The following is a 20,328-nucleotide window of genomic DNA, read 5'->3' on the forward strand; positions in this document are numbered from 1 at the left end:
AATTTTAATTTGTTGGAGTAATACTATATTGGTTTTATTTATTTGAAAGCGGGTTTGAAGCGGTTGCGGGGTGAAGAGGGGGCAGAGAATTAGTTGCGGAAACACCTTATATCATTCACAAGGTTTCCCGCGGTTTCACCCGCATCCCGGGGGGACTACTGCCCGTATCGGGATAAAATATACCCTTACTTGGGGAGAATGTGGCTTCCCAACAGTGTAATAATTTTTCAAATCGCTTCAGTAGTTTCGGAGCCTTTAGGGTACAAACTAACGAAAAAAGCTGATTCGTGCGTTTTCTTAAGTCCTAAGGGAACTTCTATCTAAAGGAATTTTCAAAATTAGTCTTAGACCCTGAGAGGTTACAACGTCACACACACACAAACTTTACCTCGTTGCTTCTTTACGTTTGTAAAATAAATACAGTAGGTATAGGTACCTACTCTTTAATACGACGCCGATGGGATTAATTCATATTTTCACTTACCCATACTAGAAGCGATATCAATCTTGTAAATATTAATGATTGTGAATAGTCAATCACACCCTTCAATTCAATATTTGGATCGAGTAAGGCCGCCTACTCGCGAGCAGGATATAGAAGCCGCCTACGGTATTTCCTCTCTATACTTGAATTACCAGTTTGTCATAATCCTTAGTCATATTGTCATACTTCCCAATATTAGTGTTTCGTATTGTATGACTTTATGATAAATGCATGCTTAAACTAATCTACATTTTATTTTCTACAGCTCTGCCAATTTGCTGCCAATGGCTAAGGAAAGTTTTGAATATTACTCACTTTCTTAGATAGATTCCTACAATTGACAATGAATATGATGAATATGTTGCTTTATTACAGAATTGGAACGTGAAGTTTTCTTGCATCCATCAGTTTGGCTACACTCTTTTTTATGCATCCTAGTTGAACCCTTGAATTAATTTTAGCCACGGAGAAACCTTCTTAGCGGATAGATAACTACTTATGAAATTAAGGAATTAAGCTACATGAAGTCGGATTTCCATATCTTCTATAGCGCACAGTAAATATTTAGGTAGTTTTCTATTCAGCTTCCTACACATTAGGATGCACAAAACTGCAATCATTCATTTCCTTCTATATCGCACGCATGACAAACGAATGACCTGTAACTAGTGCACTTTCTCGTCAACAATAAAAAGGAAACGCTCAAAATATTACATAACGTTTTATTTAATCATATATTTACAATCGATACACGTATTATTTCGCGTTGCGGTCACCATTTTGAAATGGAGCACGCGTAATCAAGCGGCCGTTTAATGAATATTTATTTCATTGTTAGATACTTAAAGGTAGGTTTATTTTTATTGGGTATACAAAAGTATAATTTGGCAACACATTTTATAATTAATTATATAACTAAGTATTTAATAACCGTTACAGTCATAAGATACGTGCCTAATAAATGTTGGCAACATTTTGCATTGCCAATTTGAAATTACATTTTAACTGTAAATATAATATTTAATTTATTAAGAGTATGTTAACACACAATATAGACACCCTTAGCTTATTCAAAGGCAAATATAACTGAAGAATGTATCGCTAAGTTTTTACTTTAAGGCGAGTTACACACTTAGAAGCCCGAATATTAGAGTTAATTAAATCAGCCAATTTGAGTACTGCAGTTAGACTGCCATAAATAAATTCCAGCAGTTTCATAAATTAGCTGAAAAATTACTTGCATTAGGAAGGCTGCTAAGTGTGTTACTAGATCAAAATAAACAGTTTCTTTAGGTAAGCGTAAAATGTGTTGCCAAATCACGTAATTATATGAATGCATATTATAATTCAATTATAATACTTATGGTATATTTACATATTTTAAGTACAACACAAGTCAGATGAAGGTAAATATGGTCGTCTTATTTATTATGTGTTTATGTACCGATACATTAAATATCAATAGAATATAATACATAAAATACATGTAAAATATAAAAGATTGATATTGACAAGTACCTATTTACATATGTTAATAAATATAATAATTTGCATTTCATAAATATGTAGATTTATATACGTATTTTTAAACCCTATAACAAAGGAAATGTATCAATAAATAATTTAATTAATATTGTTAGTGACAATATAATTAAAGCTCCTTCGTACAAAATTTCATAAAAACGCCGATACTATTGACTAGTACTAAAAATATACAAAAAATCGTAAAAAAGGTGTCATTCGTCACTTTGGGTAACCTTAAATTTTCTACATTTTGTACAAAATATTTTTATACGTTATGGTTTAGCAGATAAATCATTATTTGCTGAAGTTGGCAGCACTTTCTTTATTTTTATTCTTCATTTTTCAAATTATGACAACGTTTTTAAAATAATTGTTCTTTTATTTATCTATTAGTTTGCAAGTAATGATTCGTCTACTTTCCCACGAACTTAACACCTAAAATACCATCAAAAATAACAGCCAATCATTGCTTAACCAGTAAAATTAATAGAATAAGATCCAGAGCTAGGATCGAAGTTCTGGGCAGGGTGTCCAAAGAATGGGTTATAATTCTGATTCTGGTTGTAACCCTGCTGTTGGTACTGCGGCTGAGGTTGCGGCTGGAAAGACTGGCTCTGGAAGTTGTTATAAGGCTGAGGAGTATACGCCTGGTAAGAGAACTGAGGCTGCTGGTGGTACACCTGGCTTTGAGGTCTGAAGTCCTGATTTTGAGAAGGGAACTGCTGAGGACCTTGGTTGAACAAACTAGTCTGTTGAGAGTATAGAGGGGCTGAACGGAATTGGCTAGGCTGTTGGTATTGAGGAGCTGGGGCTGCTGTAGGGAATGCTGCAGGTTCCGGCTGATACTGCCTCGCTGGGGCTGGTTGAGCTGGTTGGTGGTACTGCCTGATTGGGGCTGGTCGTGGTTGAGCGCGGCTGTTGTACTTAGGGTCTTCGTAGATGCTGGGATCCTCTCGGTACTGGCCGTCGTCTTCTTGGCCGTCAGTCAGGGCGTTGGTCGAGTGCTGGTTGTTGTTCAAGGTTGGTGGGGGCACCATGATGCCGGGACCTGGAAGGTGAAGGGTTCATTAAGTGATTGCTACATGTCAGATCAAATGAATGCATTTTTGGAAACATGAAACTTATCGTCCTTAGTTTGTTAATTGCTCGTTGTCTGATGTTAAAAACTTTGGTAAAAAGGTCAAGAAATAAGACAGTTTCTTTGAAATCTGCTTTTTAAGCGTGACATTCAATTTTGATATAAACTTATGACAATTAACATTGTAATAACGGGGTTATTTAAAAGACGTTGAGTCATCTAAATATAAGTTTGTTGGCAATTATAACTATTAATTAGTTAACAAGTTAAAGAGAGCTTAACTAAAAATGGAATCAGATTAAAATAAATTACTTTTATTGCAATTTTAATCTAGTTTTAAGTTGTATTAGGTAATATAATCTTCCAGTTAGCGAGAATTATCCGGTTAGATGGATTAACAGTGCGTGAAGGTTGCTGCCATGCCAGTTGTTTAGAATGAGTTGCAATATTTGGGTAGTTGGGTTTTCTAGTCCAAGAGTCAACTGTTTTAATGAGGTAAAGATGTGATAATTGGTATTGTTAACGATGTAGTTAGTTACAGAAACATAAGCGTTAAAAATTATATTAGAATAAACTCAAAATACAAACTGATGTTAGAGCTCTTTTATTCGATTCAGCGTGTTATTTGAAATGGATATTAATTCTGAGATAGACATTACGTTAGTTATTTAAGTAAGCTAAATTAAGCGAAGCTAGTTTATTTTTATGCAGTCAACCATGTAGGCAACATGCGAACTTGATACCAACATGACAACTTGTAACTTAATCCCCATTTGTTTGGCCTACCAATACAAAATGGAGCGGTCGTATTATCATAATACCTACATGCTTCTAGCATTGTCATCTTAAATGGTGCTTATCATGTGACATATGGTTTCGTGAAATGAATTGATACTACGCTTGTTTGTACCTAGTTACTTGTTGCATAACCATTTTAGAGTCATCTAGTTTGTTACGGTTAAATTTTGCCATATCATTAACTAGAGAGTATCTAAGTATTTTTGTTATCCAACACGTAAACATTGTCATGCCTATTTCATCATCTGCTTAGCTTTTTCCCAAACTGTGTTGGGGTCGGCTTCCAGTCTCAACCAAATGCAGCTGCATACAAGTGTTTTACGCGTAGCGACTTAGGTACTATCTAACTTTCTGGCTTCTGACTATCCGTAACGACTGCCAAAGATGTCGTCAGGACTGCCTCATAGTACAAATTATGATCTAACCTACGCTTTTAGGTAATATCTACATTTTACATTATTTCGGAACTTCCAACTTCCATACATTTTCATGTGTCTCGGAATTTTTTTACTAACATGTTTTAGATTTTGTGGAAATCAAAGTTAAGCCTGATTCCATAATCCATACATGTACTTTCTTATAATCCTTAGTAATGATTGCTATAGTTTCCTCATGAGCCTCAATTGTACCTACAGATCTATAAATGACAAATCATCGTCCACTCCACCATGGCATTACACCATGATGTGTTGTTTCCCAACCATAGAGAATTAGAGAGCGATGGAGCAACCGCTCCAGTTATGAGCTGTTTGTACGTGTTGTGGTACGGAACAAGCTAATTGGTAGTTGTGGTAATTGATTAGTAAGTTCTTTTTAACTGACTTTGTTGAGAGATGATTAAAGAGTAGCAAAAAAGTGTGATATTTCGATATCGAAGAGAGATCACTTAAATAGATACTGATACTTTTTATGATCAATCATTGACAGAGTGAAAATGGTTTTCAAATGTGCTTTTAATGAATTAATAATTTAATGAATTTCGCTCATCTACACAAAAATCTTGGCAAGAAGCACTCAAGGATCTACCTTTTTAACCGCCTTCTCAAAAAGGACGAAGTTCTCAATTCGTAGGAATGTATTTTTTTTAAGGAATCCAATTTTACAAACTTCAACTTTACACTACAAGTATGTATCAATCCATACCTTATCTCAAATCCCCACGCAAAAACAAAACAGCTAACACAACAACAATCCTACCTTCAGGTTCGAAACCCCTCTGGCTGCTGGCTCCATAAGAAATCTCTCTAGGCTTGCCATTCTCATCAACGTATCCGTACTTCCCAGCTACATCACCATTGGGGTACTTTGTCTCAATCTTGAAGGATCCATCGGCAGCTTCGTAGCCGTAACTGTAGGATCCATCATCATTCTGCCTATTGATCTGCTTGAGGATGGGCACAGGAGTCGTGGTGGGTCCATTGTGACCCTGGCAGTGGACTGTGAGCCACGCCGCGCAGATGATCAAAGTCTGGAAAGAGATTGAGGTGAAATTAGGTTGGGTGGTTCGGGTGCTTCGCAGGGTAGTGTTTTGGAGCCAACGTTGTTTGAATGCAAAAGTTTGTAAGTAGTTTTTCGTTAAACAAAGTTGCATAATACAATAGAAGGCTAGTCTTTAGTTTATATGAGTAGTTTATATGAGGATCATAATCTTATGTTTTACGATTAAAATCGGACTATTACTATACCACAAATAATTTGTAACAATTTGGCCCGATTAATAAGATAAAATATTACAATGCAAAAAATGACCAAACTTCGGAAGTAAAAATAAAGAAACACAACCGCATCTTTTTATTACGTTACCAACGAAGCGTGAATCTCAGTTAAAATTACGCAAGTTTAACGCAAAAAGTAAGGCGTTAAGTTATTCTAGTTAACAGTTAAAAGTGAACCGCGCCCTTGATCTTGCCGATGTCGTGGCGTAATCGTCGCGGACTCGTTACGTTGAGAGTAATAAGTTTTTGTATGAAATAAGTAGTAACTTGTTTGGTTTAATTTATGGGTAATTGTTATGGGTGTGTTTGGTAATTGATATTTTTGTGGAAACATAAACGCATTATGATTCTTTAGGAAATAACGGTTAACATGTAAAAATTTAATGTGTTTACGAAAATACTTTATTGGTCTACTAATTTTAAGGGGTATAATTTCCCGACCTGGCTTTTGGCGTTTTCCATATTTTTTGTCAATAGCAGAGTATTTTCGATGTGTGTCTATTTCATGGCAAAAAACTTTCTTGTGTTATATGTGTAACTAGGCGGAAAAACATGGACTTGTGAAAAGACTATCTACCTGGAAAACCTGGTATGCGTATGTAATTTTAGCCATAGAAATACATAGCTACCACCTACCACTAAAGGTATCATAATCCTTCTTCTTTCATTCGTTCCTTTATCTTCAGAAAATCAGTTCTTAACGTCATCAAAAACCCTATAAGGATAAATTCTCAAACCATTTCGTCGATACTACCTGTATATACATTTTTTCTTACAAATTCCTGGTAAAGTACACAAGAAACGTATTTCATTCGTCGAAGAGAATGTCCTGAGCGACATAGCCTTGTGGTCAATACGGACATACTATACTTTGTTTATAAGTTTAATGTACATAACTATACATATAAAGTGTGTAATTGGATATCGGCTTTGATTGAGACTTGATTTAATTAGTAGATTGAAAGACAAAGATGAAATAGTTTTGCTTTTGTTTACGAATTTCGGAAAAAAGTCAATGGTTGCCAGAAGCCTTCAAATTGGATTCCTGTTTTTCGATTGCATGAATTTAATTAAATGTTACATTAAATTACTCATGGCATTTTAACAAGTAATAAGTATTTCAGAGTATATTTCAATTAGCAGCAGTCACTCTGACTCTAAACCTTGAGATCGTAAGTTCGATTACCTGTCAAGTCCTAGAGAACAAAAACAGTAAGTAATTACATTTGACAAAAAGTCCCTATCGAATTGACTAATGCAACTGACTAGCTATACACATGGCTACCTGTGACTTTGTCTGTGAGCTTTAAAACTAGCTCCAGGTACCTACAAGAATAAAATGACATAGCTTATACACATTGCTGGGGAGTTTGTTGCTTCACTTTTTCCCAGCCAAAACACATAGGAAGTGGTGAAGGGCGGGCGTTTTTGGGGGCAGCCTTTTGTTTTTGATGTTCGAAAAGTGCTGATTTATCAGCCCAATTTGTATATAGACGTTTCCGAGTTTGACACCAGACGTTTACAAAAATCAAATAAAAGTAAGATTTGATCAGAGGTAGGTAATAAAAATTGTTAGAGGCAATAAGTTGTATATGATTAGACCAAAAAGTTAATTTAAAATATTTCCACGTAATGCTCTAATTAGTGGCACATTATCGATCAACGTCAACGCAAAAAGAGAAATATGATATGGCGTCGCCTTTTTTGTACACCAATGACATTGCACAAATAACTCTGTCAGGCTATATTTTATAAGAACTTAAAAGTAGGTATAGGCAATTGTATTAATTTATTGATGTATTGAGGAAGCATTTTTTGAAATACAAGGTACAAGGAATCCGATCAAGAATGTATTTAGTCATATTTAAATCAATGTACCTATAGAAAAATAATAATTATACAAAGGTATGTATAAAATTTCGCCCGAATCCTTACAGTAGATCCCTTAAAAACTACCTATCAATAAGTTAGTATATACAATACATTAAATTAAATATGGATAAATGTCTTTAAAATAACAATTCCTATTATAAACTGAAACATATTACCTATATATCTTTCATGTCATAGACCCGCCATTAATTAACAACATCGGAAAACTCAAAAGAGAAATTCCAATCAATCTTTGAGTCAGTGATTAAGTATAATAACTATTAAATGTTGACAAACCACCTAGGCATTATATCGTGAACTACATAGCGGTCTAGTCTAGATAGATCCAGTGCTTACGTAACACCTAGGACGTTGAGCGTTCGAACACTTCCTACACTAATAAAAGCCTAATTGATATTCAGAATTCGTGTAACCATAGTTATGTGTAGGTAACAGCTAGTTAATATGCCCTACTCCTACAATGCGGTGATACTAAATTTTATACGAAGCGTTCAAGGATGTAAACTTGACGAAGCTAAGAATCAAACCTTACGAACTAGAGCTTTAAGCTTAGCACTGTCTTTCTGATAGTTCTAAGAACTAAGGGCTTATCTTTTTCTACCTTCCGTTAAACGCAAGTTGTCAAAATAATATCTAATATTTTCTTCGGAAAGACTCTATCTGCAAAGCACGGTGTATTTCTGCTACATAGTGTTATTGTTATATTTTTATTAAACACTGGTACTAACACTACAGCCATTATTAATTATGATAAAAAAACGTTCATAATTCAATCCTCTTCAGTGCATTTTCTTCTATAATTATATTTAAGTTCTATATTTTCCCTTTCAATGCAACTAATTAATTAATGAATTATTCAAAGCTTCACGGAAAGCAAGCTTTTCATACCTACAGATGGCATTACCAAGGTGACAAGCGATATTTAACTATTGCGCATAAGTTGATATCATTAGTTCTCGTTGCATACTTGTCGAAGAATGCGGTTTGGTTCGCGTGTAAATCAGATGTATTAGGGTGTGTTCAGACGGTAAGACAAGCGTGGCCGGTTTGGCGTTTGTCGTGTCTGAATGCGTATTATGTCTTCATGTGATTAGATTTCATGAATATGTATTGTGGTTTATTGTTTGATGTACAGAGAAGGTTGTATGAGAAATGAGCTATGCATGTATTAGAATTAAGTATCGGAAGATATTCTAATGCTAATTGATTAAAACTAACTTTAACTTGGATAATCATGGTAACTTGTTTAGCATTAAATGGCAAATAGTGATTACCTAAAAGCTAACAAGTAATAAAGTTTTCATCATCATTGAAACAGTTTATTCTGACATACATTCTGAAAATCGTAACATTTATCATAAACCTACTTAATTACTTACTTATTTTCATAGGATATCCTAACAAATATGTAAGACAAGGACTCTCAACCAGTCAAGTGTGAAACCACGTAGCGCCATACAATTACATCATCCTACTACTTAATCGCGACATGTTTTGTCGCAAGCAATTCAAATATGTCGCACGTCCGACCACGGCCTAATTTTGGCGAACTAAAATCTATTATAAGGTCGCTTTTTTACATCATTGATTTCGATCGGTTACTTGTACTTATAATTATTAGTTTGAGTTTTTTATTTTAATAATTGTTGGGTATTAAAGTGTTGTAATGTGAATGTCGTTATCGTGTGGTTTCGTTTTGTTTTTCCTTTTCTGTTTTTGTTAAATGAGGTTGTATATTGTGACATAGGTTTGAGATAAATGGGTACGATATCAAATCAAATGAAAGTACATTTATTTTCAGGCTGCATTGGCTCATAGATATACATATATAAAGACTAAAAAATATATTATACACAAAACTTGTTAGTAAATAGAAACTTATAGGTAACACATGGAGAGTAAACTGGGTCAACTGACCCGAGGGAAGATGTTGAGGTAATTTTACATGGTACTTATTCTAAAAAAACTATGAGTCAACTCGGTACAAAATCTATGCAAAAAGGAAAAAAAAAAAACTTCAGGTTCAGAACTGATCCGGAACTGTATCGAAACGTGATTTCATTCATTGAAAATTTGAAACTCGTGCACCACGTACAAAAAGGTAATGCAATTATAAAAAATAGGAAATCCAACCACATCCTATTCATATTCCAAAAAACTATGACTGGTTTTGTGTATGTAAGTTTGATGTATCAAACTTAGATTAAAATGATTGCACCATTTCCTTAAATTATTCAAATTCGTGTTTAATCTAAGGACACACTGCACACTAAACAATCGGCCTGATAGCCTGATTTTGTATATAGCATATTTATGCTAGCTTTAAGGTATTTATCTATGGGCCATTGATGCCTGAAAATAAAGTTTAAATAAAGAACCCAATTCCGGGTTAAGCTCGCCGTTGTACATAACTTTCTGTATTCCTTATGAATTTACTGTTTACTAAACAGTGTGCAATAAAGAATTAGAATAAAGATAGTTGTTTTTTTTTTAAGGAAATCTTGAATTCATTCAAAGTTTTTAGTCGGTCAGTCACCGGCTAAATACTTGATCTTTAAATTGTAAAGGACTAGAGTCCATTCATCTACATACTTAGGTACTGCTTAAGAGCCCATGAAACAAACTATCGGCTGACTAAAAGTTTGCAATGTGCAAGGTACTGTAGCGCGTGGCGCGCTAGGGACCGGGGATCTTCAGGTTATTCAATTAAAACATAAAAAGGAACTTTAACTTTGGTTTATTTTCTGACTCGGGGGTGAAGTGACATACTTCAATATATAAAAACTATTCTATTCTATTTCTATTTATATCATTGTCCGGCCAGTATCAATTACAATTAATAAAACCTACTTCTACTTCATATCTACAGTACTCTCACATTAAAATTATTGCACCATTTCCTTAAATTCTTTAAGTTCGTGCTTAACCTAAGTTAAAAGCCGTTCACTTATATTATAAACAGTATTATTTTGGACAATACAAGTGAATGTAATTGTCAGATTATTAATATTGATAAACAAGACATTGCCAAACGTTACGGATATAGGTTTATTGCGTGTCTAGACGCAGACTTTTAATTTATTTTTTTCTAGAAAAGTTCCTACTGTAATAGTAATTAAATAGTGGCCATGTTTTTGTAGCTTGGTAAGAGGTAATGATTTCAAAATATTTTTATGATCTACAAGTTAGATAAATTAGTGTTACTACTTCAATATTATTTATTAGACATGCTAACAACAGAAATACCTACAGCTAAGTAATAAGCTTTTAGAGACATTAGTATTTTTGAAGTAAAACGTGATACGTTTCAGAGCTTTTAATAAAAAAAAAACGACCTGTGTCAAATAATAAATAACTTGCACACAGAGCTATAGTGTAGTCAGTTACAAAATACCAATAATTAAGCGTAACAATGCCTCAATTATCTGATACCAAAAACGAGAAAAACCGCCAAAATACCCGCCAATGAATACATTGTATTCTTTTTATAAAAGCAACTCTTTGGTCAAGACAATACATCACATACAGCCTACATTGTCATGCTAAGAACTGTCAAAATTGAACTTGATTAAAAACAAAAGTTGAACGGAACGCAAGTAATTGTTATTGTATACAATTGTTGCGTAAACTGGGTTGCGTAGCAAAGTTATCTATTTCTGTGGACTAGGCTTGCATACTGAGTACCTACTTGGTTCATATAGAATAGTAATGACTAGTCTATAATCTATAAATTTTGAGGTTAGGAAGTAAAAGTAGGTCTACACTTCTTTCTATATCACGGAAGGAAGTTTTGAAGAAAAAACGTTAGGAAATGGGCTCAAAGAGATGATCAGGAACGGACCTATCCATTAATTAATAATTTTCCGTTATAATTTTGGACCTTACTTATTGAAAATATCGGAAAACGGACCATGGTAAAGATTTATCCCTCGAAAATATGATACAATAAAATTATGAACCCCTGTCTCACCGGTCATTAAACATTTAAACACAACGCTCAAGACGTTCTGTGACAGTTGATCTCAATTTTACACCCTAATATGGCAAGCTGAACCTATTCTTTTGTTACGCTAGTAATTAACTTAATTCACTCCTAATAAAGCTAAAACTCATTACAACTTCTGTCTGTGCATCGGGCATATTCCTGTACCTTCTAATAATCAAGGTTTTAAACTAATACCTGCGTGTTTTGTGGTTATTTTCAAGCAATCTTTCATTTTGGTGCAAACATAATGGTGTGGCCAGTTACACCACTAGCGGATTGGTACAAATGTCAGATAATTTCAAACAAATGACGTTCCATTCCAATTATGAATTAATTTGGTGGCGTAATCAATCACAGATATACATATAAGCCGCATAGACCAAGATTTTCGAACAAGAAGTCAATCAGCTTTTGACTAAAGTTCTAAAACATTATTATTCATGAAATCATGTAGAATTACCGTTGATAACATCTTTAATACTTATTTATCACTATTTTACTTACTACAAAAAAAAAACAAAATTCTAAGCACTGTAATTCTTTTTTGACGTTTCATCGACGACAGTTTTGTACAATTCCGCCTCTTAAATACTGACTAACCACCCACCTATCCTTCTAGAACCATTCTAGAAGCATTCCAGAGCCCAGGCCCCAGCCTTTTTATACCCTAGGAAGTCCATCTAATCATAACCCACATCTGAGCTACCATAACATCTACTCCATTGACGTCATGCCCGCCCCCTGCCGGTCTACCGAGCACAGCTATGATAGCCTACAAGTCGATCATCAGGCTGTTGCAACGACCGCGCCCACCTATTTGTGTTACATTCCGAACCACTTGTGAAACTGGCAAGTATTATTGGTATTTTGAGATTATTAAGTGCTGAATATTTTGGAGAAATTGGCGTGGTTTAGATTAGAAGAAAAGAGGGGCGAATTGAATGATGTAGGTAAGTAAGGACTTATGTGAAAGCAAACAGACAGAATGATTAATCGCAGATGCATCCTTACTAATATTATAAATCGGAAAGTGAGTTTGTTTGTTTGTTTGTTTGTTTGTTCCACTTTCACGCCGTAACTACTGAACCGATTGCTTTGAAATTTTGCAGACGTAAAGTTAGAAGTCCGGATTAAATAATAGGGTACTTTTTATCCCGAAAAAAATAGATATTCCCGAGGGAAAACAAAAATATTGTTTGCTTGATGGATGGATTGTAGATGGCGCTGTGTGTCGTTTAAAACAAGGTAATATATTGCAAACGAATATAAACATGTAAATTTAGAAGCTAAATGATACGATAATGAATCCCCGAAAATGAGGAATTCCCGAGGGATGATGTACAATTTGTTTAATCGTCTAAACTGTTTTTTTTTTTTTACATCTACTTATATATTGCAAACGAATATGAACATATAAATTTAGAAGCTAAATGATACGATAATGAATCCTCGAAAATGAGGAATTCCCGAGGGATGACGTACAATTTGTTTTATCGTCTTAACTGTTTTTTTTACATCTACTTATCCTGAAATAACTATAATTCAACGAATTACTAATTGGTATAAGTATTAGTTAAGTTATTTAGTTCTTGAGGTATGCGATAGATGGCGCTGGGTGTTTTTAAAACGTGGTAACGATGTGTTTTTAAAATACGTAAGAAGTGGAATGATAGCTTTTTAAAACGTGGTGACGTTGTTTTTTTTAAGATACGTAAGAAGTGCAATGATATCTCGCGCTTTAACCTGTAGTTCGTCGTATCCAGCGTTACATCGCGCTTCTTAGATTTTTCCGTGGGAATGAGAAGTTTTCTTATAGTTGTGATTTATACCGCAATATAACCGAATTCCACGCGGGCGAAGCCGCGGGCGGAAAGCTAGTAAGTAATAAACGCAAGCTGAGGACTAGGACAATATTAAATGATGATAAAAATGATGATGATTCCATCTTGTTTAAATAATTAGGTATGTAAATAATTTACTTCCATGTAATACCGGATAATGATATAGGTCGATTGTATAAAGTAAGCACTTTTTTGTGCACATCTTTAGGAGGTTCCGTTATTCTATCGTCTATGCGCAATTATTTCTGGTTTGACTGAAACGATTTTGATGCAGTTTTTAGTATAGTACCTATTTGTCAGACTTGGGAGAGGATTTTATTAGATACCTATATTATTGAAGTAAATATTATTTAACTACACGGCCTGTGAGTGTCAATTACCTAACCTTTGCTATAGCCAGCACAGTGTATATTCCATTTCAATAAAGACTATCATTACGCGTCTCGTTTTCAATCTGCAAGCATCGCAAGATGTCATTATGGGACAGAATAAAAACTGCGGAAAACATTTGTAACCTCAATAAGAGTTTAATTTTAACTCACTTTCTGGCCTTGTTATCGCATTTACGTAAACTTGTTTACTTCGCTCCTTTTAGGCTGAGATCAGATAGGCTGCGTGTATTGGAACGTTAATACTTATAATTAACTGTAATATGCAGTTATAAGAACTGTCATATCCGCTTACATATGCGTACCTAGAATCTATAAGAAAGTTTGTTGAAAGTAGAGCCATTTTTGTGTTAAAGCGTAAGAAGATAGGCAATAACTTAGCGTGCTAGGTATAGGGAAATTTGGTAAAATTTTAATTGGTTTCGTGAACCATCAAGACGGAGCTTTAACTTGTTTGATATAACTTGAAGTCCAGTAAGCTTAACTTTACTATGAACTAGAATAAATAACGAATTTCTTATAGAACATTCATCCATTTATTCCGCGTAGGATCGAATGGCATACCACAGTCGCGTCAATATGTCTTCGGCCTTAGAAATAACTGGCTATGCATTGTAATATTCCATCAAGTTGACAACTTTATGGGGGCAATAATATTGCGTTGAGAAATAACGCAAATTGCACTGGCTGCCGTTTTACAAATCCAGTGTTTGTTTTAGTATTCAAATGTAACTCACATTTACAAAATCGTTCTCGATCGTTCGAGAACTGAGTTCTTATTTACTTGTGAAACCGCGAAAATATTGTAATTGAGCTTCGAATGCGCTCTATTTTTAAAAGTGAACTTTTCCAATTTCAAATTAGTGTAAAACAAAAGAACGTTCGTAATTAAGAAAAAGACGTAACCATAGCGACCAGTGTGTTTCCTTTGACATTAGGCAGGTACTAGACATCACCAACACAACACAAATCCATTTTAGCTTACGAAGTTAAGAATAGGATCTTTACAATTTCTAAGAAATGGAGCACATTGCGCTGCGTTGCATATTACACGCTAATGGACGAACATGAACACTAAATGAAACATCACCCGTGAGAAACTCACATTAATTCTAAAGCTCTAATTATTGTTGCAAAATAAAGGGTCAGTAGGTACGGCGCGTAATTTGTACTACATGATATTAATCTTTTGTTAAAGTATGAAGATTATTTCATGGGACAGATGTTTTTCTTTGTTTATGTTGCGAGATATTTACTTATCTTGTTAAAGATGGTGAATGAAAACTTTGTCTTGACGCAATAATTCGCTTTTTTCGAAATAATTTGAAGATTATCTTATTGACAACTTAGGATTGCAAAACTGCCCAAAAGTGTATGCCTAGTTAAGTTAATCAGGACAAAAAATAACATATTTAACCAAACCATACTACAAAGAAAGATTTTTTTATACAGGAGCAAACAATTTATTTTTTCAAAAAGATAATTCAAAGTTCTTTTAATACTCCACAATAGCAGCTTACATATTAAGCACACGATAATTACTTATAAATAAATCTTAAACACCCACGTTTTATTCTATGTCCACTATCAATATTGTACAGTAATAGTATCCATAAGAAACAAAAGGTCACAAGACATTCCCATTAACTTGTATTGAACGTTGAATACTCAATGGATCACACCTTCTTAGTATTATTAGCGCACTATTACGTGACAATTTGAACAATAACAAACACTTTTGCAACAAAAAAAATCAATGCCGGCACTTCAAAACACAACTTCAAGAACAAACCGCATTTTCTAATATAAAAAGTTAACTTTAAAAAATATGGCCAAAGAAATTAAAAAAGTCGGGTCATGAAAATGGCCTCATTAATTTTCCCGCCACAATTCGTAACCATAAACTCACCTTCAAAACCAACATGGCTGCTTGTCAAATTTCCCGCGTTTCGCGCGCGTTCCGGCGAGCGATCACAACACACGTCTGCCGCTGGCTACACGACCACCTGTATTTATAATGTCGCTAAGTTACCACAGTGGTTGGTCTGATATTGTTATTCTCTACAGAGCCCTATGGTAACGTAACACCCCCGTTGGTCAGAAGTTGACACATTTACTAAATGATTCATGGAGGAATTATGCTTGTTATTTAATCTAGTTATTTTTTATGCGAATAGCTTTACAAGTTTGAGTCCAGTCTCGATACTTCGACGGGTTTTACCATAATGAGAGCAATGAAAGTCCAATATCAATGACGTTGAATACATAAATGTCAATTAACTACGTTGTAGGGACTTCATTTCCATTGATGTTTACAAAGAAAAATTATAAGTCCTTTGTGCCCCTTTAGCTGGCCTGGCAATACACTCAATTCTATCCTGAATCCACCTCTTTTTGAGCGACTTTCCGACAAGGAGGTTCTAAATTCCATATATATCAGTTTAACGAACGCTACATAAATTAATCATGACGTATTGAGCAGAGATTAGCACTCAATATAGATTGATTACATCTGTAAATTAAATATGTAGCCATTAAGTCTAGTTAGCTTCCGTGACGGAATCACGAATAACGAATATTAAGTTTCAATTCTTCAAGTTCAATTGGTATTGATGTTTCTTCTGTAGCAATGTAAGCAAATCTACCTACTTAGGTATTTTCCATCTCCTAACATGCAAAGGGAGCAAAAATATCAAAATCGGATCCCCTGTGCTTTGCATACGAATTATTATAGACCTTACTCCATTTAATTTCTTTAGTTTTTCCTGTAAAAGCGCTAAGATACAAGTGTGTAGGACCTAGATGTTTGAAACGGGGTCAACGTTGTAGACTTTTGTTTAAAACATGTGTGTTTGTGTACGACAGTCACGCATTTCACTATGAAGGTCATTTTCCGATTCCTAATGACATGCTGATCGGCAATGGTGATTTAACGGCCGTTCCTATACTATATCTATCTGTTGTTTTGCTTACTAAAGACAGTATTTTGACATAAGACCCATAAAAGTAACTTGAAAAGCTAGGTAAGTACCTACCTACTTACCTAGCTTTTCAAGTAGCAGCAGGTATCTATCCATGTCGTATTTGATACATTTTATAGAAACCATTTAACGTTATTTTATAATCCTTATCTCCACTATTCTTTCAATTGATTTCAGTGAGATCAATGATCCCATGTATTTTTCACAAAGGTAAGAAGCATGGACGATTCCTAAACGTCACATTTTTAGCTACCAAAGACATTAACTATAATTATATTAGCGGTATCTTTGTTACACTTAAAAAGATTAATAAACTGTAGTCTACATAGCCTGCACTCGATACCTTTCAGCTTACTTTAGTAAAATTGTATTAAATTAACCATTTAGAACCCAGAAATTAAGTATGTTTCGATAAAGCACACTGCCCAGAGGCTTATAAAGGTTTAACTTATAAAGGTTATTCTAATTTTGTTAAGTAGTTGCTTTGTTTCTTGGACATTCAAAAGTTCAATAGCTTAAGATAGATATAACACGATATTATAGTTAACTTAAAATATACTTAACGATATTAATGTTTATACGCTCTTAAGTTTATTAATTAGACTTGACGCCGTTAAAGTAAAAAAATATATGATCCAGATTCCAATTAGACGTTTACTAAACGCATTTAAATGATCAAATTAATACCTATTATTAATTAAATTTTTACAACATCACTAAATAAGTTAGTCAATCATAAATAAAAACTTCCTTGTTATTGCTGAACTGAAATATTTCAATATTTGATGCAATTATATTACCAACTTTATAAATAGTAATTAGTATAAATGTTGCCCGTGACTTTATCAAAAACATGAACAGCATTTTTTTTCTGAAGTAAAGCTTCTAATTATATTATCCATATAAATTAAAATGTTAATCTTTTTTCCTAACTATGTTGGGGTCGGCTTCCAGTCTAACCGGATGCAGCTGAGTACCAGTGCTTTACAAGGAGCGACTGCCCTATCTGACCCCCTCAACCCAGTTACCCGGGCAACCCGATACCCCTTGGCTAGACTGTTGTCAGATTTACTGGCTTCTGACTACCCGTAACAACTGCCAAGGATGTGTGAAAAGCAATTAATAACCGACCTCCTAAATAGGAGGAGGTTCTAGTAATACGACGGATTCTTTAATTTTTTGGTTCATTATAATTTAGGAGGAAGTGTTGAACCCTCGTTGACAGACGTAGGGTATAAAGATACATATGGATAGGCTGTCCCTTTAAGCAACACAGTTGAGACGCCCGCGGCAAGGCCAAGAACAACCAGTCTCTCTGCCTATGTAGTGTGAGAGCTCGCGAGCTTTTGTCATTAGGTAAGTTAAGTTTGACATTATTTTGTGAGGTACTAAGTTTTATTATGAAGTGCATTCGGTTATTATGTATCATCTACTACGAAAATGTAAAAGTATTAAAAGTATTCCTTTTCCACAATGCTAAAGAAATGTTTTCGTCGAGATATTAAACTGACCAAAGTATTAAATAAAATATTAATAATATTATGCTGTTTAATCAATATTAGAAGTCATTCTTTTATTAATTTCTTAGATTTCTTAGAGATCTAACAGGCTGACAAAAAATCTTGAAGCTAATTCATCATTATGAAACAAACGCACCGATGTGAATATTACGTATTAAGCTGTAATGAATTGGCCATTATTGTGATTCGAATGAAGTAATAATAATTGGATTGGCGTAAGAAATGCGCACAATATAGCATTGTATGCTAGAAACACAATACTTACTAGGAAGAACCTAGGTGAGACAAGACTGCGACTTATTTAGCATTGAAACTAACTAGGAATTGTTACTTAACATGTAAGCCAAATTCCGTATGAAGGTGAATAGGTAATAAAGAAACTAAAGTACCTAAGTAGAAGTTTTTCAGTTAAGTGCATTTACGCTAAAACGAAAAAAAAACATGTTTTACTTCCACTGCTATTTTTGAGGTATGCTCAAAAATACCAATAAAGAAAATGTTGAGCCTTGAAAACCCTGTAACCTTTACGTAGATTTATTAGGGTTACAGACGTCTTCCTTGTTTTTTTTTTCGGTTAGAAACCAGGATATATAATTTGATTAAGAACCTATATATGCAAAGAAAGGCCGTACCTATTAATAAGTACTTATTAACCAAATACCATTTTCAACAGTGTGACCAGCTCTCGGACTATAAACGCGTCTAAGATCACCGCAAGTGCTCGTAATGTATGCGTAGTAAGGACACAGATTTCATCTCCTGCGCATACCAGAGACAGGTTTTTATTTATTGCGACGTGGGCGACGATATTGAGAGGTTTCATTAATAAATTACTAGCTCCTGTGTGCGGTTTCACCCGCGTCCCGAGGGAACTACTTTCCGTTCCCAGACCTGGGACAAAAAAGTCCTCTGTCTCCTGCTTCCTTCCCAAAAATTTTCAATAACCCAAATATGGGAACATATATTAGAATTTAGATACTTCCGCATATTATAAAAGCTAGATTCTGTGGCAACCCGCAACAGCAATTCGGAACATGGGCCTTTTTAAGTAAGCTAAGCTTTATGGTGTAAAACTTTAATGATTTTGTAATAGGTTCTTAATTGATATACCTACTTAGCGACATCTTACACCATCAATTTGTCCTTTAAGCAGCAAGCCAATGATTACATTAATTAGTCCACTAATTTATGGTTTCCGTAAAAGATTGGAGCCTCAGGCAAATTGTTTAATGATTTCGATGTTAAAAAATCGATGTTTTATGGTTTTACTAATATATGCGGACGTCATGAGGGCGTTATGTTCTAGTTAATAATTATTTTTCTTTCTTCTATCTAGTAGATGCTTTTTTTTACCCACTACGACACCACGACGGGCTTAACAACACCAGTAGCGCAGAATAGATACTAAATTCACCTCTACTTTAATGCCTATTTTACTAAAACCTCACATAACACTTATCATTACTTAATACATACTTATTTAAATAATAATTACTTAAATAAGCTAGGTACCTATATCTGGTATCATAAATCATACACGCTACAAACGTCTAGTGTCAACCGTTCCGGTCTATATGCTGGATAGCTGAATACCCGAATGACCTACAGATGTGCAAACTTGTTTAGTCACTGTATTAATATTTATTTGTATATTATTCACATTATCTTTCCATTTTGTATTAAATTATAATAATGCTGCACCAACAGTGGTAGGTGCCAACCTACCAACCAAGCATGGTACAAAGTATAAAGTTACGAAAGTAAGGACAAGAAAAACCATTTTAGCTACACGATACTTACCACCCAGTAGATCACTCAACTCAGGTCTGAAGGTAGGTAGTTTCATGTAATGCCTCAGTTCTCAGAACATTTGCTTGAAAAAAATAAAAACAAAAGCGTAAACACATGAGTGAGTAAATATGTTCACAAGGACAGTGAGAGTACTTCCGTGGTCACTGCTGACTCATTCCATTCAAGTTTCAACGATCTTTATGCGTAAACCCAAGTCATCTAGATACGACAGTATTTACTTACCTATTTTTTAATTTAGTTCTTTAAGCATCTTTGTCTTCTAGCGGTAGGTTTCCTGAAGAACAGAAATAGAAGATACCCATTACAAT

The 20,328-nt window shown here is 34.4% G+C and overlaps 1 protein-coding gene across 1 annotated transcript; it reads right to left on the bottom strand.

The window, feature by feature from the left end:
* Positions 1-1,192: 1,192 nt before the first annotated feature.
* Positions 1,193-15,773, bottom strand: LOC124630047 (activating signal cointegrator 1 complex subunit 2 homolog). Its single transcript, XM_047163757.1, has 3 exons — positions 15,617-15,773; positions 5,082-5,352; positions 1,193-3,056 (listed from the first exon to the last, which is right to left on the bottom strand). The coding sequence occupies exons 1-3, from the start codon at positions 15,629-15,631 to the stop codon at positions 2,479-2,481; spliced, it is 864 nt and encodes a 287-aa protein (XP_047019713.1). The 5' UTR covers positions 15,632-15,773; the 3' UTR covers positions 1,193-2,478.
* Positions 15,774-20,328: the final 4,555 nt, after the last annotated feature.

The sequence above is a fragment of the Helicoverpa zea genome, chromosome 4 (genome assembly GCF_022581195.2).
Source record: "Helicoverpa zea isolate HzStark_Cry1AcR chromosome 4, ilHelZeax1.1, whole genome shotgun sequence".
Taxonomy (NCBI): domain Eukaryota; kingdom Metazoa; phylum Arthropoda; class Insecta; order Lepidoptera; family Noctuidae; genus Helicoverpa; species Helicoverpa zea.